Genomic DNA, 25746 nt, shown 5'->3' with positions numbered 1-25746 from the left:
TAACTGAAATGAAGAGTTTTCTGTATTTAGGGTGATTTTAGTATGATTGGCTTATGGATTTTCTGTTTATTGTTTTGATGTTTGTTTATTTTAACAATTTTGGATGTTTTTTTTATTGTAAGCTGCCTGGGTTCTAGGTAGATAATAAATTTTTTTTTAATCCACTAAAATCCAAGGCGGATTACAGAAGTATCATGCATAGTCGAGCAATTATAAAACAAAACAGCATTAAATAATGCTCAGCATATTATTCCAAATTGATTGCAGATTACCAGTCTTAGACATCCATTTTGACATTATTGCCTTGTCTGCAGGATGTCTTTGAAATGAGGTTTGCAAAGATGCCAGATGAGCCGGTGGAGCCACAGCCTCCCCCTCCCCCAACAGCGCCAGTTGTTAGTAAAAGCATTGAGAGCAGTCACAGCAGTGAAGAGAGTTCGTCAGACTCGGACAGTTCAGATTCTGAGGAAGAGCGTGCTACCAGACTGGCAGAGCTGCAGGAACAGGTAAGAACTCAGGACTAGCTAAATGTTGCAATGTATAGCAGAGCAAATTTATGTGTTTCAAGTGTATACAGCTGAGTTTGTATGTATACATTTTTTTATAGTCATATTTTTCCTCCATATTTGAGATATGCTTTGTTCACAAAATATGATGAACAGTAGACTGGAATATTTCATTAACACTTAATCTAATCTAATCTTTCATTTGTGTGTCGCACATACCTATTCAGGCTCTAGGTGACTTCCAGAGAGGGGTTGAAAGGGGATCAGGAGGAGGGACTAAAAGGGGCCTTGAAAGGGGGGGGAGGGTAAGAGGGGTCAAGAAATCATAGTTGTCTAGGAGCTCATCTAGCGAAAGAAGTGGAAAGATTAATTTCTGAGAAGAGGCAGTTACATTCCTAAAGTGTTTATGCATACCCTCATGTGCTATTGGTTTCAGCTTAATGTGTCCACTTTATTGGCCATAAATCCAAATTCTCCTGTAATTGGGCTCTGGGAATGATACAAAATGGAACTGAAATAAACAACACTTAATACCACTACTTATTTCTATAAGTACAGGTGCATAAAAGGGAAAGGGAACAAGTGATGGGACTTGATATACCACCTTTCTGTGGTTATAAACTGGTTTACATGTTATATACAAAAAGGCTCTTCTCTCTGGAGCTTACAGTCTAGTCAAGATAAACAAAACAAATACATTTCCTTAAGTCTCTTATTACTGTAAACGTGTAATAAAAGATGGGTTTGAAGGGAGTTGGAGAAAATATAATGCTTGAACTCCTGCAAATGAGTAAATATAAGGCCCATGAGCCATTAGCAGCTCCTGCTGACTCCTCCAAATCCTCCCCAGAGACTTCCATGGATGGTCCAAACATCTCCCCGATTCCCTAGACACTTTTCTGGATACCCCAATGTCCCTCCCATCCACTTCTAAAGGCAGCATTTTGTTGGAAACAAAAATAATTCTAAACAATGACACTCAGATTTTTTGGGTGTCCATTCCTAATATTAATCATCCTGGATCTAACACTTCTAGATGTAGGCATATAACCAAGGCTGCAGGACATATTTACAAGAAATTTCTTCAGTGTGTAATGTAAGATGTATCATGAATACCTCATATTACCTTTACAAGCTCTTACTTGTGTTCTCCTTTCCAGCAGTTGCTGGGCTGTCAGACTAGCCCGCAGCTTGTGCCCCTTTCCTGGGATACTGGGACTAAGCAGAAGAACCTCTTCTGTTTTGGTGATCTGTTTTTCCTTGCTAAAGCACTATGACAAAGAAACAGGAATAGGAGTTGGAAGCACCACCCTTCTTCCTTACCGCCATTAAATGCTTGCGGAGGGTATGCAGCACTGTATGAGTCTCCCTCCCCTTTCCTCCCCAATGTGGAGCCACTTGTCGTTCGCCACCAGGGATCCCACTATTAAACAGGCCACCTTCTACTCTCCAGCTGCATGCCCTACTCCGCCAAAATCAACCCAGTAGGCTTCCCTCTGATGTCAGAGCTGACATCAGAGGGAAGCCGGAAATCCCAGTTACCTCAACAGTCCTCCTTCCAAGTGAGCTGCTCTTTCCTGCCTTCGGCTGTACTTGTTCTTTGTAGGGATGCGGGCAGCGGCTCTTGCATGCTGCTTCTAACCCAGAAGCTAACCCATGGCTAACCCAGAAGCCATCTCTCCAATGTCAGAGCTGACGTCGGAGGGAAGACTTGCAGGTCAGCCACATGCAGTGTGCAAGAGATGCTGTTCACGTCCCTGAAGAATGAGTGTGGCTGAAGGCAGGAAGGAGCAGCCCAGCTGGATGGCCCTGAAGGGAGCAAGTGTGGCCCTGGAGTGAGCAAATAAGAGAGAGGGGGGGATATCAATATGGGACAAAGGGAGAAAGGAGGGAAGGAGTGTGTTGGGACATGGAAGGGGCATGAATTTGAGACAAAGGCTGGAAGCAGGGAGGGGGGCATGAACTCAGGACACAAGGAAGGGAGGGAGGGGGCATGAACTTGGGACAAAAGGGAAGGAGGAAGGGGGCACTAACTTGGGACGAGGGAAGGAATAGAAAAGGAGAATTGTTGGGCATGAGTGTGTGAGTGAAAGGAAAAGACATGGTACACATGTGGAAAGGCAGAAAAAGGAAATGAGAGAGAGAGGAATGAGGTAGAGATACATGGGAGAAGGATGAGAGGAAGAAATGTTGGATATGATGGTGGAGAGGGGATAGGTTGAAGGGGATGCAAGGGGGAAGAATGTTGGACATAGTGATGGATGGAGAAGTATGGCATGGTGCTGGAGAAGGTGATAAGAGAAATGTTGGGTATGCGGCTGGTGGGCGGTGGTGAAAAATGCTGCACATGATCCAAGGGATGAGAGAGGGAGAAATGTTGAATGTGGCAGTAGAGGGAGTGGAGAGATGCACCCTGGATCTCTCTCTCTTTCCCCATTCCCTATAGAGAGGGTAGAAGGGATCATAGAATGGTGAGATGATGAAGGCAGGGAGATGGGCACAGGGGAAATACTAGAAAGGGACCTATAGGAGACAAAAAGAAGGGTGATGCTGAACTTGGGGAACAATACATACACAGAGATAGAAAATGGATGGTGAGCATGGAGAAAAAAGACATATCAAATGTCAGGAAACCCTAAGAGAAGACAAAAGAAAACATTGACCAGCACCTGAGAACAACATGATTTGAAGAATAAAATGAAGAGACAACAAAAGGTAGAAAAAAAATAATTTTATTTTCTATTTTGTGATTAGAATATATCAGAGTTGAAATATGTATCCAGCTAGAGCTGGTGTTAGACATAACTGGGGACTACAAAGCTCAGACCATGCTTCTTTAGCTTCCAGCTGGCTTAGGGCTCTCTCTGACCAGGGGGCAGTTGCCCTAGTTGCACTCCCCTAACACTATTCCTGTTATGTGACTGCGGTATTCTGTTAGCATGATTTTTCTATTTTGCATTCTATAATAATTTGGCTTATTCAGTTTTCTCGATAGTGGAGGGGATATTTGTGAAGGGGGGGAGATAGGTTTTGTTGATCCTTGCTCTGTATTATTTATGTTTATAAAATGACAATTGTAGAGAAAAGTGCAATATAAAATGCACTATTCGAGGCTTGTATGGATGGGATCAGATGGTTTGCAGGGACGGGACGGGGACCGAGCTCATGGATATGGGGCGGGGACAGGGTCAAATTTTTTTTCTCAGTGTTATTCTCTAGTCTGCTCCTCCTGTCATCAAAATTTGGCTATGCCTCTAGCTGAAGCCCCCCCCCTCGTTTCTGCCCTGTGATAGGTCCAGGTGCTGCTGTTCCCTTGTTCCCTCCCCCCTCCCCTCCCCCCAGGTTCTCTGCTCAGTAGTAGTATTTCAGGGTTGGTGTCCAGATTTCTACAGGGTGATTATTGTTCCTTCTTTTTCTCTGATAGTGGTAATATTTAGAGAATGACACAGGGAAAAAATCTGTCCCCGTCACCGCCCTGTCCCCGGCCCACCATCCTCTGCACCGCCCCGTCACCGCCGTTCCCTTCACCGCCCCATCACTGTCACTGCCATCCCTTTCACCGCCCCGTCACCGCCACTGCCATCCCATTCACCGCCCCGCTCCACGGGGCGATGAATGGCCTTGTCCCCGTCCCCGCAGCGACTGATATTTTTCATTCCCCGTTTCGGTGGGTTACCCGCAGCTAAACACGGTGGCCGCGGGTAAACCGCCACTGTGTCATTCTCTAGTAATATTGTTATGGTGCTGCTGCTGCTGCTCTGACTTTCTACCCAGTGGTACAGTCACCTCTGTGTGCCTTTTTCTTCCCCCTCCCCCTCCCCCTCCAATCTCAGCTTAAAGCCGTGCATGAACAGTTAGCGGCCTTATCACAGGCACCAGTCAACAAACCAAAGAAAAAGAAAGAAAAGAAGGAAAAGGAAAAGGAAAAGAAAAAGAAAGACAAAGACAAAGACAAAGAGAAGGAGAAAGAGAAGGAGAAGAACAAAGTGAAAGTTGAAGAAGAGAAAAAGGTCAAAGCGGCACCACCACCCAAACAAGCACAGCAGAAGAAAGCACCTGTCAAGAAAGCAAACAGTACGACAACAACAACCAGGTATGTTAATGAAGGAGATGCAACTCCATGCAAGTCCTTCTCATTCCCCTATCTACTGTCCTTCTCCAAAAGCACTGGTCAGGATTTGGTCTCTTGCATCCTGTGCCCACAGGGTAATTTTTTTTTTTTTTTAACAGTGTACTTGGGTGTGGAGCAATGTAAATGTACATCCGCACTTTATAAACAAAGGGGGAAATGCTTTCATTGGTGCCTAAAGCGTGTAGGTGCTTACAGCAATAAAAATCAGTTTCAAAATTAGAGTTAATGGTGTCATTAATGAGCTTTAACAAAGCCTCATAATGACAAAAAAAATGAAGGTTAATTGGGTGGTAGGCACTAACACCATGGAGGCATGGTTGGGGGGCAGATCAGGGGCATTTTTTAAAGTTAGGACCTGCTAGGCACCTACATTAAATGCCTTGATGTAGGTAAGGTAAACCCTGGTCTACATTAGAGACACCTACAATGTAGGCATCTACCATATAAGTATGATTCTGTTAGGAGGTAACGCCAAAGAAAATTTAACTCCTTCTACATAAACTCGCGAGTAGGGGTAAAGAACTACTTGTCAAGTCTCCTGTACCCTTTGCACTAGAATAGGAAGTTGCGCATACTGGTATATATGCTTGAAAAAGCCTTTCTAGAATTACCTCTGTAGTGAGTAGAGTCCCATACTGTTATTTGGGTCCCAGTGACTGAGCCATTGAGCATTATGGTGCTCACATTTACATTTGTATGTGATCACAACTGAAGTTAATAATCATGTGACTAAAGTATCCAAAAACAAAATATGAGGTTTTAATTAATTCTGTTAGAACAAACAATTTGTAATACATCAGTCCAAACCCCATCCTTTTATATGACAACAAAAAATACAAAAGTTACAAGTTCAAATGTAACTTTTCAGTCTGCTTATGGACCCATGGCATGGAAAATCAGCCATTTCCATCATTTTATATCTGAGACTAGTCGCATATGGAAAGGTACAATGTATAGAACTGAATAATAATATTTGCATATATACATATATATTATGTGTTGTGTGGACTTTTGGAAAATTACACTGCATGAATTTGTAAAGTTATCAACTATTTTTATTTTATTTTTTTATATCACACTCAGGCAGCCTAAGAAAGGAAGCAAACAGCCATCTGCACCCAACTATGACTCAGATGAGGAAGAAGAAGGTTTGCCGATGACTTATGATGAGAAACGGCAGCTCAGCCTGGACATCAACCGGCTCCCAGGAGAGAAACTAGGCAGGGTGGTGCACATCATCCAATCACGTGAACCTTCCCTCCGGGATTCTAACCCTGATGAGATAGAAATAGATTTTGAGACCTTGAAACCCACTACGTTACGAGAACTGGAGAGATATGTCAAGTCATGTTTACAAAAGAAACAGAGAAAACCAATTTGTAAGTAACTGTGTGCAAACTTTCCCTTCCCTGCCTTCTCAGCCTTTCCAAAACTGATATGCACAGATGGGGAGAGGGACCTTGGGGTGATAGTGTCCAAAGATCTAAAGGCAAAGAAACAGTGTGACAAGGCGGTGGCTGTTGCCAGAAGGATGCTAGGCTGTATAGAGAGAGGCGTAACCAGTAGAAGAAAGAAGGTGTTGATGCCCCTATACAGGTCATTGATGAGGCCCCACTTGGAGTATTGTGTTCAATTTTGGAGACCATATCTGGCAAAGGATATAAGAAGACTTATTTATTTATTTAAAAGATTTCTTAACCACTAGGCAGTTTTACAAACAAAACAATCATATAAAAATAAGAAACATACAGCACATATTATTCAACCAATAACAGCAGTTCCTTCATATCAGGCATATTTTACAGTACTCGACAGCGTATCAATACAAAAACATTCATAGCACTGAAAAGACATTTATTGACACGCTTCTACAAATAATGTAGTCTTCAGAAGTTTCAGTCCAGAGAAAGGCAATGAAAATGGTAGGAGGTTTGCACCAAAAGACATAGGTAGGAGAGATTGGAAGCCCTGAATATGTATACCCTAGAGGAAAGGAGGGACAGGGGCGATATGATTCAGATGTTCAAATATTTGAAAAGTATTAACATTGAACAAAATCTTTTCCAGAGAAAGTAAAATGATAAAACCAGAGGGTATATTCTGAAACTGAGGGGTGGTAGACTCAAGAGTAATGTTAGGAAATTCTTCTATACGGAGAGGGTGGTTGATGCCTGGAATGCGCTCTCAAGGGAGGAAAACTGTGACAGAGTTAAAAAAAAAAAGCATGGGATCAACACAGAGGATCTCTAATCAGAAAATAATGGTATATATTGAAGAACTAAGGCCAGTACTAGGCAAATTTGCACGGTCTGTGTCCCATATATGGCCATTCAGTTGAGAATGGGCTGGGGAGGGCATTGACGGCTGGGATGGTTTAGATGGGTTGAAGTGAGCTTTGACAGAGACTCCAGTAGATGGAATCTAAGCACAATACCGGGCAGAGCTATGGGTTTCTGGCCCAGAAATATCTAAGAAAAAGAACAATTAAATCATTAATTTATAGAGAGTGTATGGTTGGGCAGACTGAATGGATTATTCGGGTCTTTGTCTGCTGTCATTTACTATATACTATGTATGTTTTTTGGCAGGGGTCCATGTTTTTCCCAGAGCTTGTGCCAATTTTGTATCAGGCCTTCTTCATGAAGCAGGCTCAGATGAGAGCCTTGGATCCTTCTGCTTCAGATCCTCCTTTGTTGCAGGGAGGGCTCTGACTCTGGCAGGAGTTTCAGGTTATTTGACTGCTAGCCCGCTGGTCATGCAGGTGGTGCCTCTGGCTCCTAAACTTCACCGGGTGAGCCTTCTGGGGGATGGTGACAGGGATGCATCGCCATCTTCACCTCCTTCACCGCCATCCGCCGCCTCCTGTTCATAGGAGTTTTTCTGGAGTCTTTAGAGGATGGGGAACTTCCCCCTGAGGAAGGCAATGACCCTGTTCCAGAAGGAAGATCTGGGGGTCTCTCATTTTTGAGGTGTTGGCGGCGCTATTGATTGATGACCCTTCTGTCGCTGCTCCTCAGAAGTCTTTGGTGATGAGTGGCCTGCAGGGTCCACCCAAGGCCTTTCTCATGCATCAGGATATCTAGGACCTTATTTCTGCAGAGTGGCAGATGCCAGATATAGGCCTGGAGGTGGGCCAAGCTATGGCTCAGCTCTACCCCCTCTTACTGAAGATTAAAGAGGGGTCCAGGTACTGATGGTGGATTCCTTGGTCTCCATGATTACAAAGGTAGAATGGAGTACTGTTATCAAAGACCTGAAGGATATGAAATTGAGCATGCCCTAAAACAGGCCTTCAAGGTGGTAGTGTTAGGTCTACAGACATCGGTATACTCTTTCTTCATGACTAGAGCGTGCTTGCAATGGCTCCAGCAGATACTGGGTTCAGACTCATCTCTCTCTATGCAGATGGAGGTCGGTCTGGCCTATCTGACAGATGGAATTTATAACATGCTCTGGGCTTTTTCTAGGGGTATTTCCCTTGCAGTGGTGGCCCGGAGGCACCTTTGGCAGAGAAATGGGGCAGCAGATGCTGCATCTAATTTATGGCTGGGGTAAGACTCTTTTTGGAGATCTCATGATTCTGATCAAGGAGTTGGGGAAGGCCAAACCACAGTATTTGCCGGAAGATAGGTGATGGGGCTCATCGCATTTGGACTCTTCTTTCTCTAGAGTGCACTTTCGAGCGAGTAAGCTCTACAGGCCCAAACAGCAGCAGTCTAGTCTGAGGTTCCATTTTCCGAGTAAGCAGACAAGAGGCAGGTGGGTAGGCAAAGTCTCCTGCCCCGGCCTGCAGTGCTCAATGAGATGAGGCTGGTTCACTCCTCTCTCCATCTCCTGTGGAAGCATCTTGGCCCATCAATCTGTTGGAGCTGTGGGCGATTTGCTTGTCTCTGTTAGTTTGTTCACATTCTGGGGCGGACTCTGGTTTGAGTGTTATCAGATAGTGTGACGACAGTTGCCTAAGTCAACAGGCAAGAAGGGATCTGTGGTTGGCAGACGAGGTGGCTCTCCTCATGGAGTGGGCAGAGAATCATCTTTATTTGTCAGTGGCTCACATTGCAGGATCCCTCAACATTCAGGCTGACATTCTCGGATGCAATGCTCTGGATCCAGGGGAGTGGGAGCTGACGGATGATGCCTTCTAGCTCATAGTTCAGCGCTGGGGCCAACCAAGCCTGGACCTGATCAGCTTCTTTGACTGGGTAACGGGGAAGCTGGATATTGGGGAGTCCCTGGACATCGTGTACCTGGACTTTAGCAAAGCATTCGATAGCATACCACACCGCAGGTTACTGAGCAAGATGAGTTCTATAGGATTAGGTAACACATTGACGAAATGGGTTGGGAGCTGGCTTGGAGGTAGGCTCCAAAGGGTGGTGGTGAACGGCACCCCCTCCGAAATGACGGAGGTGATTAGTGGAGTACCACAGGGCTCAGTCTTGGGCCCAATCCTATTCAACATCTTTATAAGAGACTTGGCAGAAGGGCTTCGAGGTAAAATAACATTATTCGCCGATGACGCCAAACTGAGTAATGTAGTGGGCAAATGCACAACAGACGAAGATTCAGTGCCCGACAACATGATGCACGACCTACTCCTACTGGAGCGATGGTCTAGGACATGGCAACTCAACTTCAATGCCAAAAAATGCAAAGTTATGCACCTGGGCAGCCAGAATCCATGCAAGTCTTATACCCTTAATGGCGAGATCCTAGCAAAAACGGTAGCAGAACGAGACTTGGGGGTAATCGTCAGTGAGGACATGAAGTCTGCCAATCAAGTGGAGCAGGCTTCGTCCAAGGCAAGACAAATCATGGGCTGCATACGAAGGGGTTTCGTCAGTCGTAAGGCGGAAGTCATTATGCCATTGTATAGATCCATGGTGAGGCCCCACCTGGAATACTGTGTGCAATTCTGGAGGCCGCATTATCGCAAGGATGTGCTGAGACTGGAGTCGGTGCAAAGAATGGCCACCCGGATGGTCTCGGGACTCAAGGATCTACCATACGAAAAACGGCTTGACAAATTACAGCTATACTCGCTCGAGGAGTGCAGAGAGAGGGGGGACATGATCGAGACGTTCAAGTATCTTACGGGCCGCATCGAGGCGGAGGAAGATATCTTCTTTTTCAAGGGTTCCACAACAACAAGAGGGCATCCGTTGAAAATCAGGGGCGGGAAACTACGAGGTGACACCAGGAAATTCTTTTTCACTGAAAGAGTGGTTGATCGCTGGAATAGTCTTCCACTACAGGTAATTGAGGCCAGCAGCGTGCCTGATTTTAAGGCCAAATGGGATCGGCACATGGGATCTATTCACAGGGCAAAGGTAGGGGAGGGACATTAAGGTGGGCAGACTAGATGGGCCGTGGGCCCTTATCTGCCGTCTATTTCTATGTTTCTATGTTTCTGGGTCTCGCTGTGTCTTTGTCGGGTAGAAACTGACATTTCAGCCATCAAGTCTGGTCCTGATGGCTACCAGGATCAATGTCAAGGTTGACTCTTTAGTCGATGGAGAGAGCCGAGCAGTAGGGAGGTGAGTGCTCTTCTGTTACCCTGGCTGACGATTCCATGCTGTGCATGTTTCCATCATGGCCCATGATGGGTCGTGTACTCATAAGGGTAGCTTACCATCAGGGGCTGGTCATCGTCGTGGCTCTGGATTGGCTCTGGAGACCGTGGTATGCAGACCTGATCTGCCTCCTGGACAGACAGCCTTAACCCCTTCTGCAATTATGGGGCCTGCTCTGACAAGGACCAGTGCTAATGGAGGATCTGTCCCCCTTTGTTCTTACTGCATGGCCCTTGAGAGGTCAAGATTGAGTCCATGATTGTGTTGTTGCAAGCCCAGAAACGTTCTACGTCTGCCATGTATGCTAGGGTGTGGAAAACTTTTGAGGTGTGGTGTGCGGAGTGTGCTGTGTCTCAGTTTTCTGCTTTGGTTTCTCAGATCCTGTTGTTTCTTCAGAGATGTGGACGAGAGGTTAGCACTCTGTTCTCTCAATTTTCAGGTAGCAGTTTTGGCTTGCTTTCATGGGTGAATGCAAAACTCCTCCTTAGTGGCTCACCTGGATGTTGTGCATTTTCTGAAAGGGTCGGTTTTAACCACCTCTCAGGCATGTGTATCCAGAGTGGAACCTAAACTTGGTACTTGGAGCCTTACAGAAAGCCCCTTATGATCTGTTGCATGTGGCGTCGCTCAAAGACCTGATGACTAAGGCAGTCTTTCTAGTGCTATAGCCTCAGCGAGGAGGAATTCAAGTCTTGTTGTGTAGAGAGACTTTCCTGTGGTTTACAGAGGCAGGGGTGTCATTGTGGCCAGTCCCTTTCTATTCGGTGTTTCACCTTAATCAGTCAGTAGAGCTACCCTCTTTTCATAGGGAGGATTCGGGTACTCAGTTTGAGAGCCTCAGGTTGTTGGATGTCTGCCAGATTCGCCAGCAGGACCTCAAGTTGACCAGTGCATTCTGTAGGTCTGATCAGTTATTTGTGTTGTTTGCTGGCCAGCAGAGAGGATTGGCCACAGTTGCAAATTGGGCCACAGTTGCATGTTCGATAAAGGAGGCTTTAGTTTCGGCATATCTGTGTTAAAGACTCATTCCACAAGGCCCCTGTCATCTTCATGGGTGGAGGTGGTTCTCTTGTCGCTAGTTGAGATCTGTAGAGCATCCACTTGGTCGTCTATCTATTCCTTTGTCAGGCATTGCCAGATTGATGTGGCACCTTGTTCAGACACATGATTTGTGGTGTTGGTGTTTCGGGTGGCAGCTCCTGTTACTCTTCCTTGATGAGGTCTGCTTGGGAACATCCCACTGGTCTGGAATAGTAGGAAGGACACTATGGAAGGAGAAATTAAGTCTTACCTAATAATTTTCCATTAGTCCTTCCCACTATTCCAGAGTCCTCCTTCTGTGGGTCTAGGGTTGCTGGAGTGTTCGATCTTTCACTGGGAAGAGTTACTCAGCTGTCTTTCCAAATAAGTTAAAAAAAAAAATTGAGGTGTTCAAATCAGGGCAGGGGTTGATTGCACGTGTTGCCTGGCTCTGGATTCCTGAGTTCCCTCTGATCATTTCTGAAAAATACTGAGAAGCTGTGATGTCAGAAGGGACCTAAATTAGGACAGCTCTTCGTTGTTTCTATCTCTACCTGATGGTTGATAGACATAACTATGCCACTGATATGGAATATTGTGAAGGACAAATGGAAAGAAAATTATCAGGTAAGACCTAATATTTTCTTACTTGTGCTGAAAGGATCAGTGAGCTGCAAGCTGTTATACACTATCCCCCCCCACCGCCCCCCCCACTATATATATATATATAGTACGATTTTGGGTAGAAATGCATATATATATGTGCATTTCTACCCAAAATCGTAGTAGTCTATGCATCTCGCCAAAGTTTCTCTACCTTCCACATCAGTCAAAATATGGTTCTCCAGACATTGTTCTCAAAGCCACATTTTCATCTAGGAGAAGCAACTCTACACTTAATGGGCTGCAGATCTACACTGTTGGACCTCTTTGGTTCCCAACTCTATCTCTTTTTTGATCCTTTCCATTTGGGACATGGGTTACCAAGCACATGCAATCAAATTGGAAAAGTGAAGTGCATCAATCTTTACTATCTTCAAGCAGACATGCCATTAATAGAGCAGATTGGAGTGCATCAGGTATGAGCCAAAGCAACCTCCATAACCAGCCTGAGAGCCCCTTCCATAATGGATATACATAAGGCAGTAACATGGACTGCTTTTTACATTTTTACTAAATATTAATACCTTGATAACTCAGACAGCACCTTTGGACAGTCTATTCTTCAGAATCTTTTTTTTTTTTTCCTTGAGCATCATTCTTTTAACCACTAACTTGGTGAACTACCTGAGTTACCAGCTGCATTGCCTAAATAGAATAGGCAAGCTTCTGCTAAGCAGTCACCAAATATGTGCCTGTATTATCCAGCCTGTTGACATTACAGGTAAGAAACTGCTCCTTTCTTCATGCCAGTATTGTATTGGAAGAAGCACCTAAATGAGTGTAACTGAGAAACAGAAGTAGTGTATGGTGTCAGATGGGGACTAGTAAGGCTCATCCAACTCATTCCTAAATACCAGTGAAAGAAACATGGTAGCATACTTCCCTGCTTCTCTGGTAAAATAGCGTTGACCACGCAAGCATTAATATTTAGCATTTGGCTATTAAATCGCAACCAGTTCTCCATAGCCATTTAATGCTAAGGAATGTTTTAGCAACAACAATTCATGTTGTTAATTAACGTTCTGAGACCTTTAATGTTTATTATTCAGTCAAGAATGTATCAATCCCTCAAAAAACTGCATTCCGCTAAGTTGTATAGCCTACTTTCCAAAGAGGAAAAGGCTTATGAAATCACCCTGTCTGTGTGTGCCCCACCAAGAATTGTTCTTTGTTTTCTGTGCATATCAGCTTTTGAGGGTGTCGTGCATTATTTTAGACTTAATATACATGCAGATCTGTGTACGGATACAAGTCCTGGAAAGTAGGCTTTGGTATTTCTACATGGCACGTCTTGCAATCATTTCTCAGTGTGTGTGCTTAGTATGCTTGTTTGTTCCTAGCTGCAAGTGGGAAAAAGCAAGCTGCAAAATCGAAAGAGGAGCTAGCTCAGGAAAAGAAGAAAGAATTGGAAAAACGGTTACAAGACGTCAGTGGGCAGTTGAATAACAACAAGAAACCTCCTAAAAAAGGTAGGCCTTGAAGCAGCTCTTTAATTTTCATTTTAGATTTACCGTATTTTCGCGGATATAACGCGCACCCGTGTAAAACGCGCACACGGGTATAGCGCGCAGAAATCACGATGATATGTACAAAAACTTTTGTATACCGCGCTCACGGGTATACCGCGCATGATGCCCGACGCTCCTTTCGCCCGCCCTGACTTTCCGTGCGCTGTCCCCCCTTGAAGTCCTGTCCCCCCTTGAAGGTCTGTCCCCATCCTGAAAGCCTGATGCCCCCCCCCAACGTCCGATACATCCCCCCCCCGGCAGGACCACTCGCACCCCCACCCCGAAGGACCGCCGACTCCCCAACAATATCGGGCCAGGAGGAAGCCCAAACCCTCCTGGCCACGGCGACCCCCTAACCCCACCCCGCACTACATTACGGGCAGGAGGGATCCCAGGCCCTCCTGCCCTCGACGCAAACCCCCTCCCCCCAACGACCGCCCCCCCCAAGAACCTCCGCCCGTCCCCCAGCCGACCCGCGACCCCCCTGGCCGACCCCCACGACACCCCCACCCGCCTTCCCCGTACCTTTGTGTAGTTGGGCCAGAAGGGAGCCCAAACCCTCCTGGCTACGGCGACCCCCTAACCCCACCCCGCACTGCATTACGGGCAGGAGGGATCCCAGGCCCTCCTGCCCTCGACGCAAACCCCCCTCCCCCCCCCAACGACAGCCCCCCCCAAGAACCTCCGACCGCCCCCCCAGCCGACCCGCGACCCCCCTGGCCGACCCCCACGACCCCCCCACACCCCTTCCCCGTACCTTTGGTAGTTGGCCGGACAGACGGGAGCCAAACCCGCCTGTCCGGCAGGCAGCCAATGAAGGAATGAGGCCGGATTGGCCCATCCGTCCTAAAGCTCCGCCTACTGGTGGGGCCTAAGGCGCGTGGGCCAATCAGAATAGGCCCTGGAGCCTTAGGTCCCACCTGGGGGCGCGGCCTGAGGCACATGGTTGGGTTGGGCCCATGTGCCTCAGGCCGCGCCCCCAGGTGGGACCTAAGGCTCCAAGGCCTATTCTGATTGGCCCACGCGCCTTAGGCCCCACCAGTAGGCGGAGCTTTAGGACGGATGGGCCAATCCGGCCTCATTCCTTCGTTGGCTGCCTGCCGGACAGGCGGGTTTGGCTCCCGTCTGTCCGGCCAACTACCAAAGGTACGGGGAAGGGGGTGGGGGGGTCGTGGGGGTCGGCCAGGGGGGTCGCGGGTCGGCTGGGGGGGCGGTCGGAGGTTCTTGGGGGGGGCGGTCGTTGGGGGGGGGGGGGGGGGGTTTGCGTCGAGGGCAGGAGGGCCTGGGATCCCTCCTGCCCGTAATGTGGTGCGGGGTGGGGTTAGGGGGTCGCCGTGGCCAGGAGGGTTTGGGCTCCCTTCTGGCCCGATATTGTCGGGAAGTCGGCGGTCCTTCGGGGTGGGGGTGCGAGTGGTCCTGCCGGGGGGGGGGGATGTATCGGACGTCGGGGAGTCGGCCGGGCAAGAGGGCTTGGGCTCCCTCTTGCTCCGATCGTGGATGCGGGTGCGGGTGGGAGCGCGTGCGAGCGGTCGTTCGGGGTAGGGGTGCGAGCGGTCCTGCTGGGGGGGTGAATCGGGCGTCGGGCGGGGTGGGAACTATGTTTAAAAACTTTTGTATACCGCGCTCACGCATATAACGCGCGAGGGGTATGCGCGGTACGTAAAAACGCGTATAGCGCGCGCGTTATATCCGCGAAAATACGGTAATCATTCACCTTTCAGTATAAGTTAAAAATTCAGGTACAGTAGGGCAGTGGTCCCCAACCCTGTCCTGGAGGACCACCAGACAAGTCGGGTTTTCAAGATAGCCCTAATGAATATGCATGGAGCAGATTTGCATGCCTGGCACCTCCATTATATGTAGATTTCTCTAATGCATATTTATTAGGGCTATCCTGAAAACCCGATTTGTCTGGGGGTCCTCCAGGACAGGGTTGGGGACCACTGCAGTAGGGTCATGTTTATTATGCATTTCCCTACAGACACAAAAAGGGAGAAAGCCTTTAGTAATTAGGCTCCTCAGTTTGAATGAGCTAATGGACTTTTTACGTGTATGCAACTTTGTATTCACCTCATTATTAGCTGATACTCATTTGATGCCTTTTCATGTAGAGCAACTCAACTCAATCCTGGAGTATCCCCTTACCAGTCAGGTTTTCATGATATCCATAATGAGTATGCATGAAAGAAATTTGCATATAATGGAGGCAATGTATGCAAATCAAGTTTATGCATATTCATTGTAGATATCCTGAAAACCTGACTGGTAAGGGGATACTCCAGGACTGAGTTGAGAAACATTGATCTAGAGTACATGTTACAAAGAAGAAATGTGTGAAAGAAAGTTCATACATTGGTGGTTCAGTCAGGAGAGAGGGAAAGCCAGAATACACAATGTCTGTCCAAAAATATATTGACAGGGCACTTGGCTTGTGTGTCTGCATTGCTTAGGTCTTGGGGGAAAAAAAATGTAGCGCAAAGGAAATCCAGGATAGGGCAGCAGTAATAGCCCCCACATATATGCAACTAAGGCAATTGAGAGGCAAAGCTCAGACATGGAAAGGATTCTTTAATTAAGATGGGGCAGTAGGCATAGCCCTCAGGTATAGAGCAACTGGCAGGCAAAGGCTCAGTCATGGAAGTGCTCTTTAATTAAAGAAAATTGTGATGACAAAGTTTGACCTTACCTGCCCCGATCAGCCCCAAACTGAAATATGGCCAGAATCCATTTAACAAGATGGGTGCAGCATCCATTAGGGCACTGATGTTTTCCATGTTCAGCTCACTTTTTTTGCATTAAAGATTTTTCTGTACGCCATCTGAGCATTTGTGGGCTTTTTCCCATTTTCTGTTTAGGGCATAACGCTGTTAATTTGTTTATTAGATTCTTGATATTCTGCCTTTCTGTAGAACTACCAAAGCAGTTTACATATATATGAGTAGTTTCTCTGTCCCTAGAGGCTCACAGTATAAATTTTTGTACCTGGAGCAATGGAGGGTTGACTGACTTGCCCAGGGTCAAAAGAAGCCACAGTGGAAATTGAACTGATTCCCCTGGTTCTCAGGCCACCACACTAACCATTTTTAGGCTACTTCTGTTTGGGTTTAATATTTGTAAAATATGCCCTGTTTGAGAAATTTTGTGGCATCTGTTGTCATCCTGTTGATCTCAAACCTTCCACTGGATGTGTTTTAAAATTGCAGCCCCTGTTGGTGATTCCCTCTCTATCTCACCCCTGCAGAAAAGTCCGGCTCTAACCCTGCTGGCGGCCCATCCCGCCTCAGCAGCAGCAGCTCATCTGAATCTGGAAGCAGCAGCTCCAGTGGATCCAGCTCCGACAGTAGCGATTCCGAATAAATTCTGGACACTTAACAATGGAGATGGCACACAGCACCACCCTGCAGTATCCCCCTTCTAATATACTATCCTTCTGTCCACTCAGTGTGTTCTTCTTTCTGCCCCTTATTTTTAATTCAGTATTATTAAAAATAGAAAATCTTCCAGTTTGGTTCCCAGGTCTTAGCATAAAACTGTGCACAAGGCCTCAGAGTCCACATAACTTAAGTGAAGGATTTAACTAAAAAGTTTTTAAATAATTTGTTCCAAATGGAGAAAGAAATGCAAGCCTCCCTCAGCAGTGCACAATATCCTGACACATGCACAGCCTTGCAGTTAGGAGTAGAAAGTGTCTTGGATTTTTTTTAAAAAGACCCTTTTCTACTTGGTATAGCTTGTTCCATCCTATTTTTTGGAATTTGATAAAATCTTTCCACGCAATGATACTGACTTGGAAAGATGCTGACTTTTAAACTAGTCACAAACTTACTTATTAAAACCTGGGTCCTTAGCCTTAGTGGACCTGAATCTTTTGTGTAATATTCAGAAGTACATGGCAAGTACTTTATTATACATTTTATATATTTTTTTTACTGTCACATAGTCTTTTATTTTTGCATTAATTAAGCTGATGCTCTGGCATTGCCCTGTATCCCAGTCACTTTTGAAAGAGCATTATGCAAGCCAAATTTGGATTGGTTTATGTCATACATATTCTGTCTGTTTGCAATCCATTTTGATTCTTTTACTAACCTGTTTTGAGGTGCAGGGGAGTGATTTAGTCATATCTAAAAGCAGTGAGTGGACTACTTACACCTGAATCTGTGCTGAGAATTCTTGCATATATGTACTAACCACCAGGATGTTGTGCAATGGGGGATGCCTACAGATTTCTTTTTCAACCAGCGCTTTTGTCATAGTCAACTTCAGTATTGGCTATGTTGAAAATGTTCACCCATTCAAAAACATAATGCTATGCACCCTGCCAAAGGGAAAATAACTTTTACCTGGGTGATTATTTTGTTTGTAATTTGGGGGAAGAAAGAGTCATTCAACACACTGCAGAAGCCAGTCAAAAAAATTGCCTGGCAATACAGCACCAGGGAACAGACTGAGCTAAATCCTCTAACCTCAAATTGTAAAATTAAAAAAAAAAAAAGTTTTTAACTAAGAAGGATGTGTAGGGTTTAATGCTAGTGCTATTCACCATTGGAAAATCCCAGTCAATATCTTTTGATTATTGAATCAGCTGTATGAAAGTGCTGCTTTACTGTTAAACATATCAGTGCTGTTCCTTTAACTTTTGTCCAGTCTTATTCAAAAACACATAAATGGCAGATTTCTACAAATGTAGCTTTCATCAGTGAAGGGGTTTTGTATTGGGATTCAGAAAAGAGGCGCTGCAGCTTAAAGAAACCAGCCAAGCAGAGACTAGAAACAGATGTTGGAACTTTTCCTCTGTGATGTTGCCTGAAAAGGAACAAACTCAGCTCCTGTGCTGTGCAGTTGCAAGTGCTGAAAACTTACCTCAAAAGAAAAGGCAAGAGAAAAAGAAAATTAATAAAGCAAACTGGCATTTTGTAAAGCTCAGCGATTTTTTTCTGTTACCAGTTCAGCCTGACATTTAACTTGCCTCATTGTAAAACATTCCAGTACCATTGTCCCCGATTTCATGTATATATAAATACTTTATTTATTAACATCATATGATAAGATTTTTTGTTGTTTTGGGGATATTTTTAACTGCATAAATCAGCTAAAAAAAAATAATAATTAAAAAAAAAAATAAAAAAAAATTGCAGGGTAAAAAAAAAAAGACAGAAAAGGGGTAAGTAACCCTTTCTTGAGACCCTTCTTTTAATATAACACTTTTACCTACTGGTGCTGCAGTGCACAAGGTTGTCTACATCAGGTAGGTGCTGACACCTTTCTTTGTGTACTCATATAGATATATATAAATATATATATATATATATATATATAATTTTTTCTTTTGGTTTCTCTTTTTTGTGTGTACAGTTGTCTGTAAACTCACAGATCTAGGCTTCCTTCCAGCTGCAATGCATATAAATGTCTATTGTTTTTAATATAATTTTTGTTGTATTTACCACAAATCTTTTTTAATGGTTTTAGGGAATCCCAGCAGCTGCAGATTTCTTTATAACCCAGATGTTTTCAATGAGGGATAAGAGCAATTGTATAGTAAATTGACGTCTCGATTTTTTATTGTAAAGAAGAAAGAAAAAAAAATAATATACAGAGTTTAACAGAATGTTATGTTTTTGTTTTTATCCCCCGACACTATGTGCAGCTTTTTTAAACTTTAGTAGATGATGATGCTTCACAGGATCTGAGTCATGCTTAATAAACCATTAAGAGCATGAAGGCAGCAGATGATTCTCATGTAATACAAGCTCCATTTAAAAAAACCAAACAAACTGGGTTACTGAAATCCTCCCAGTTCCAATCACATTCTGGGAAATGTAGCCTAGATTGTTATATAAATGGCAGATGGAGCATGGGGAGTTCCTTTGGGGGAAAGTGTCTTATTTATTTTAAATATGCAGCCAAGACTGATTTGGGTATTGTTAGTCACACTAGGACTGTATGGGAGTTTCTCTGGTGCTTATAACAATTTGTGAAAGGTAAATTTTTATATCTAGCCTTCTCTGAAGTCAGTGTGAGGACTACAAAACCCCACAAAATTCAGAAGCCAATAGGCCCCTGTAGAATTCTTTAATGAAGCTTCATTTTATTCGAGGGCTCCCTCTGTGTTTTTATTTGGCAGAGCCCTCTGTCAGTTCTATCCCTCTGTCTTGTAGATATATGCATCCACTTAAAGGCTAATAGTGGAAAGGTTGATTAGGCATAGGTGATACTGAGTAGGCACCCTGGTGACTCAAAGCCAGGCAAATCTGATCTAGGTTGTGTCTTTCACACCAGTAAATAATTAGCCCTTTTTGTAAAAAAAAAAATAAATAAATATTTTTGTACCTGTTAACTTTTTTTCCAATTTTGTTTACAATTTTAAAGTGCTTGGTTTCAATTGATTGTGGTTTTAGCTCAGATTTTCAAACTTCTGTACTCTGTCCCAAGGTTGTTTTATCTGACATGTTCACTGCTTGAAGAATATTTGTTGTAATTGGACTTAAAAAGTCCTCTTTATTTTAATCCAGGCATTGTGAATCTCATTGAGGTTAAACTGCAGTTGAACATAGCTGAAAGACAAAGCATTAGGGCTGGAGTAAATCATTTGCCCAGCTCTCATTGCTAAGTTTGTATTTTTAAAAAAAACCCAATATTTTTATAAAGAATGAAAAAACTACCTAAGTGAGGGGTGACTGGGTTTCCCCCTTTCTCTGGCTGCTCTCTCACCTCCATCTGCTCCACAGGTTCTATTCCAAGAGTCTTGCTTGTGAAATGCATTTTGAGATAAGAGGTCAGCCATAAACTAAAGGGACTGTTTCCGCAATAGGGTTATCAGAAGTTCTCATTTCTGTGCCCCTGTGCTCTTCTAATGTTGTGCAGTTGTAAGAAGCTTAGTAGGGTGGGAAGTGGGGGATACTCTAGCCTGGCCATGTTATACTGCAGTCATAAACACCTGTTCTGGGAGGAGGAGACCACAACTACTCCCCTTTGTACAGCCAGTATGCTTATGTTGAATATTAAAGAAAAAACAAACAAACCAAAACTAAAAATGCTTCCCTGTTATTTCACGAGAAAGTACAGAGCATGTGTGTAACTCAGTCTATTCCCTAATAATTGCCGCATGTGTGTATAATTTAAGAGTGTTTATTGTTTATTTTTAAAATGATTCTATTTTAATATAATCTTTTGTATGGATGAGCAGATCGATATTTTGTTTCCAGCATGCACCATGTTTTCCTAATCCAGCTGAAGTATAAATGTCAGCACTCCAAGCCGATCCTCCACTAGACCCACCTTCACCAGACCTACTCCCATAAGATCAGCAAAGCAGTCAGCGTTACAGTGGCAGGGAGGAGGTGGAGTAAAAATGCTGGTTCTAGCTTCCATTCAGAACTGCAGAAAACGAATCAAGGGCCACATACATCCAAAGTGTGGTGGTTTCCCCTTTTTCCTTCTTTACTAGGAAAAACCCCCATAATAACCCTAGTTTGAATTAAATAGTTCTGCAAGTAATAATCTGTCTGGGTTTAATTTTTATTTAAAGATAAAGTGATTCTAATAGTAAAATGGAACTGGTTGGGTGCCAAGAATGTTGATTTTTGTAATGATGGGAAGACTTTTTTTTAACACACAATGTAATCAAGCGTTCCAGTTAGCTGAGAGGTTGTGGGGGCAGGCTGTGAGTTTCAGTAGAACCCTTATGGTAACAGCATTCTTACTTGTAAATTGTACCATGCATTTTTTTTTCTGTATTTACATATCTTTAAGGCGATAAGAAATACTCCTCTACTTTGTGCTGTCCAGCTAAAAAGAAAAAAAAATTAAATTGCAGGGTAAAAAAGACAGAAAAGCAGTAACTCTTTATGAGACCCTCCTTTTAATATAATACTTTTACCTACTGTGTTATCTTTCTCTCTTTGGTCCCTGTATTGTACGGCTTCTCAGTTGTATCATTTGAAGGCATTCTTTTTAACCTCATTTGATCCAATTGCTGCATCTGCAGGCGTCAGTGAAAGAGAAGGACTTTAGCTAGACACATTAGCCCAGTTGATATGAACCATTTGGCTGTGTAAAAAGGAGCAAGCAAGGCAGATATGGATATAGCACAAATACATTTAAAATGGGGCTTCCCAAACACGCTCTGGTTTTCAGGCTCTCCACAAAGAATATGCATGCAATAGTTCTGCCTATCCAGTTTCTAATGTATGTAAACTTACCTCATGCATATTCATTGTGCATTGTGTGAAAATACAATGGGATGTGGGGTGCAATTTAATTTTAAGAGACAGCTTTGAGACACCCTTGAGGATATCATAAACCAGCAACCAAGAAAACATAACAAGGGCACTTAAATGTGGAAGACTGTTTCATGTCATCTTGAACATTGTAAAAAAAATAAAATAAAATAAAAATGAAATCAATGTAACTAAACCATACAAGATTTGGTGCACACAGTGCTGTTCCCCGATACATAACACTTCTAGACAGTTTTTTCTTTTTTATATTTAAACTGTTACTTTTCTGTATGATGTGCATGCAAGTTTACTGTAACTTTTTCTTAAAACTTTTTAGTGCTGTTTATAGTAATTCCTGTAAATGTCAGTTATTGAAAATGAGTAAATGTAAGTAGTTTAGCTTGTTTATTGCAAATGCTGGCCTCAACAGAAGAAAAAGAATAAAGGTAGAAAGTAATCTTTGATGTTCTGGTAATCATGGGCCCTTCACCTAGGGCTGTTGTTTTGTTTTCATAATAAATAACAAATGTGAATACCACTGTGTCTGTGTATATACACTTACATCCATAAGTCTGTGCAGCTTTTTCACCACAGACTTCAAAGGAAATGGCCTATAGTAGAACGGTGAGAATGTATATGTATTGTTATTGATCTGAGTGACCAAAATGAGAGTTAAGGTTAACTATACATTGCACCACATTTCACTAGCATTGTGTCCTTCATGTTACTGTCCACATGACGATATCCCTGAATGCCTGGAAATTACCAGGGATTCTGGATCTAGAATCTGATGGAAGAAGAGGAGTTGAATATAGTGGCGATCACAGAGACATGGTTCAAAGAGAACCATGACTGGGATGCAGTTATACCAGGCTATAAAAAACTAACTTTGTTCGGATAGTGGTTTACGTCAAGGAATTATTGTCTGGATGGGAAAGTCTGGAAGGAGTGTAAATGCGGTGGGCAAAACTGAAAGGAGCGATTGTAAGGGCGACAAACCTTTTTGTGAGGCAAGTAAGTAAGAGGAAAAGAAGGCCGCTTTGGTTCTGAAAAGTAGTAGCTGAGAAGGTAAGGAATAAGAGGTTAGCTTTCATAAACTACAAAAGATCGCAGAAAGAGGAAGACAGGCAAAAATATCTGTAAAAGTTAAGAGAGGCTGGTTGTGTAGTCAGGAAAGCAAAGACGCAAATGGAAGAAAAAATAGCCGACATGGTAAAAAAGGGAGAGACAAGACATGTTTTTAGATATATTAGTGATAGAAAGAAGTGCAAAAGTGGCATTGTGAGACTCAAAGGTGAAGTGGAGGAATATGTAGAAGCTGATAAAGAAAAGGCCGAATTGCTTAACAAATGTTTCTGTTCTGTGTTCACGGGTGAAGCGCCAGGAGCGGGACCACAGAAGACAAACGTGAATAGGGATGGAGGAGTACTAGACCTTTATCGATTTTCAAAGAGTTGTGTTTGTGAGGAGCTAGCTAGACTAAAGGTAGACAGAGATGGGGCCTGATGGTGTACATCCTAGGGTGCTGAAGGAACTTAGGGAAGTTTTGGTAGCTCTGCTGACTGACCTTTTCAACGAGTTTGTAGAATCGGGAGTGGTACTAGAGGACTGGAGAAGGGCTGATGTGGTCCCTCTCCACAAAAGTGGAAGTAAGAAAGAAGTAGGGAATTACAGACCAGTAAGTCTGACTTCTGTGGTAAGCAAATTAATGGAAACACTTTTAAAACAGAGGATGGTCAAGTTTCTGGAATCCTGTGGATTACAGGACTGGAGGCAACATGGATCACTAGAGGTAGGTCTTGTCAGACAAATCTGATCAATTTCTTTGACTGGGTGATCATAGAATTGAATAGAGGACGTGTGCTAGATGTGGTGTATTTATTTTGTAAATCTTTATTGATTTTCAAACTTCAATAGCGTAATACAATTGATATATCATAAAAACTTCACAAAAACACACTATTAGCTATATAATTATTACTTTAACAATCATTTCTCCTCTTCTAAACTTATTATTTGAGCAATAATACATATAAATAATTTTAATATTATAGTGAAATAAATAAACTTTTCAAAATATATTACCCACCCTCCCTGGATGTGCAAAGAATATAATGAAAAAAAGAAAGAAACATGACCTTAATTATAATACAATAAAATTAGTCAATGGACTCCATACCTCTTTAAAATACTTAATATTCCCAAAACGTTCTGCCATCATCTTTTCATACTTGTACGTGGTACACATCATTACCCACCAAAAAGTAAAATTAATCCTATCATGAGTTTTACAATTATGAGTAATCAGCTGAACCCCTATTCCTGTCAATATCATGAAAAGGCGACTTTTAAATTTATCTAAAGTAGGTTTGACATGAAGTAGTGTACCACATATTATTGCCTCATATGATAAGGGGATAGATGATTCAAAAATAAGGTTTATTTGTCCCCAAACTGACTTCCAGAAACTAAGTATCAATGGACAAAAATATAACAGATGATCCAAAGTCCCTATATTAATATGACAATGCCAGCATCTATTAGATTTAGAATTATCTATTTTTTGTAAGCAAACTGGGGGTCCAAAAAATCCTATGCAATAAAAATAACCATGTTTGTCTCATAGATGAGATGTGTATTTAGATTTTAGCAAAGCCTTTGAGTGTTCCACACAGATGTCTAATAAATAAACTGAGTGCCCTTGGGATGGGTCCCAAAGTGACAGGCTGGGTTAGGAACTGGTTAAGTGGAAAGCAACAGAGGATAGTGATCAATGGAGATCGCTCTGAGGAAAGGGATGTTACCAGTGGTGTACCTCAAGATTATGTTCTTGGGCCAGTTCTTGTTAACATTTTTATAAACTATAATGCTGAAGGGTAAGATTTGCCTCTTTGCAGATGATACCAAAATCTGCAATAGACACACCGGATGGTGTGAATAACAGGAAGACCTGGCAAAGCTTGAAGAATGGTCTGAAATTTTGCAGCTAAAGTTTAATGCTAAGAAATGCAAGGTCATGCATTTGGGCTGCAAAAACCAGAGGGAATGGTACAGTTTAGGGAGTGAAGAACTTGTGTGCACAACAGAAGAGCAGAACTTGGATGTGATTGTATGTGATGATCTTAAGGTGGCCAAACAGGTTGAAAAGATGACGGCGAAAGCTTGAAGGATGCTAGGTTGCATAGGGAGAGGTATGGCCAGTAGGAAAAAGGATGTATTGATGCCCCTGTATAAGACTTTGATGAGACCTCGTTTAAAATATTGTGTACAGTTCTGGAGGCCACACCTTCAAAAAGAGAAAGGAAAAGGATGGAGTCAGTACAGAGGAAGGCTACTAAAATGGTGCGTGGTCTACATAATGTAAATGCGCATGAGTTCAGTCTCTTTCATTTGAAAGGAAACTGCAATGAGAAGGCATAGGATGAAGTTAAGAGGTGATACTCTGTCTCCACCACCTCTTCTGGGAGACTGTTCCACGCATCTATCACTCTTTCTGTAAAAACATATTTCCTTAGATTACTCCTGAGCCTGTGTCTGAATTCAAGAGGGCCTGAGATAGGCATGTGGGATCTCTCAGAGAGAGAAAGAGGTAATGGTTACTGTGGATGAGCAGACTAGCTGGGCCATTTGGCCTTTATCTGCCATCATGTTTCTATGTTACCTCCTATGTGTCGGATCTGACTGGTCCATATTGAGTATGATATACAACAATGGTAAGAAGCAATGAGTCACATTAAGGGTTAAAATTAGAGAAGATCTTAGAAAACTGGAAGATTGGGCATCTAAATGCCAGATTAAATTTAATGTGGATAAGTGCAAAGTGATGCACATTGGGAAGAACAATCCAAATCATAGTTACCAGATGCTAGGGTCCACCATAAAGGTCAGCACCCAAGCAAAAGATCTAGGTGTCATTGTAGACAATACGCTGAAACCTTCCATCCAATGGATGGCAGTGGCCAAAAAACAAACAAACAGGATGCTAGGAATTATTAGGACAGGGATGATAAATAAGACCAAGAATATTATAATGCCTCTGTATCACCTTGAGTATTGCATTCAGTTCTGGTTGTCTTATCTCAAAGATATTGTGGAATTAGAAAAGGTTCAAAGAAGAGTGACCAG

The 25746-nt window shown here is 43.3% G+C and overlaps 1 protein-coding gene across 7 annotated transcripts in view; it reads left to right on the top strand.

Moving 5' to 3' along the window:
• The window catches only part of BRD3 (bromodomain containing 3), a 134177-nt gene extending 112021 nt beyond the window's left edge, over positions 1 to 22156 (top strand). For 6 of the 7 annotated variants that reach the window (XM_033960273.1, XM_033960278.1, XM_033960275.1 and 3 more), the window contains 5 exons: positions 315 to 506; positions 4340 to 4599; positions 5722 to 6017; positions 13235 to 13363; positions 16606 to 22156. In XM_033960273.1, coding sequence (XP_033816164.1) covers positions 315 to 506; positions 4340 to 4599; positions 5722 to 6017; positions 13235 to 13363; positions 16606 to 16820 — 1092 coding nt within the window. In that variant the 3' untranslated portion in view covers positions 16821 to 22156. The remainder of the gene's footprint in view (positions 1 to 314; positions 507 to 4339; positions 4600 to 5721; positions 6018 to 13234; positions 13364 to 16605) is intronic. The other variant, XM_033960280.1, reaches the window with a different exon arrangement.
• The last annotated feature ends 3590 nt before the right edge of the window (positions 22157 to 25746 follow it).

Source organism: Geotrypetes seraphini, chromosome 10, assembly GCF_902459505.1.
Source record: "Geotrypetes seraphini chromosome 10, aGeoSer1.1, whole genome shotgun sequence".
NCBI lineage: Eukaryota > Metazoa > Chordata > Amphibia > Gymnophiona > Dermophiidae > Geotrypetes > Geotrypetes seraphini.
Note: the sequence above shows the minus strand (reverse complement) of the source record. Positions and strands in the feature narration are given on the sequence as shown.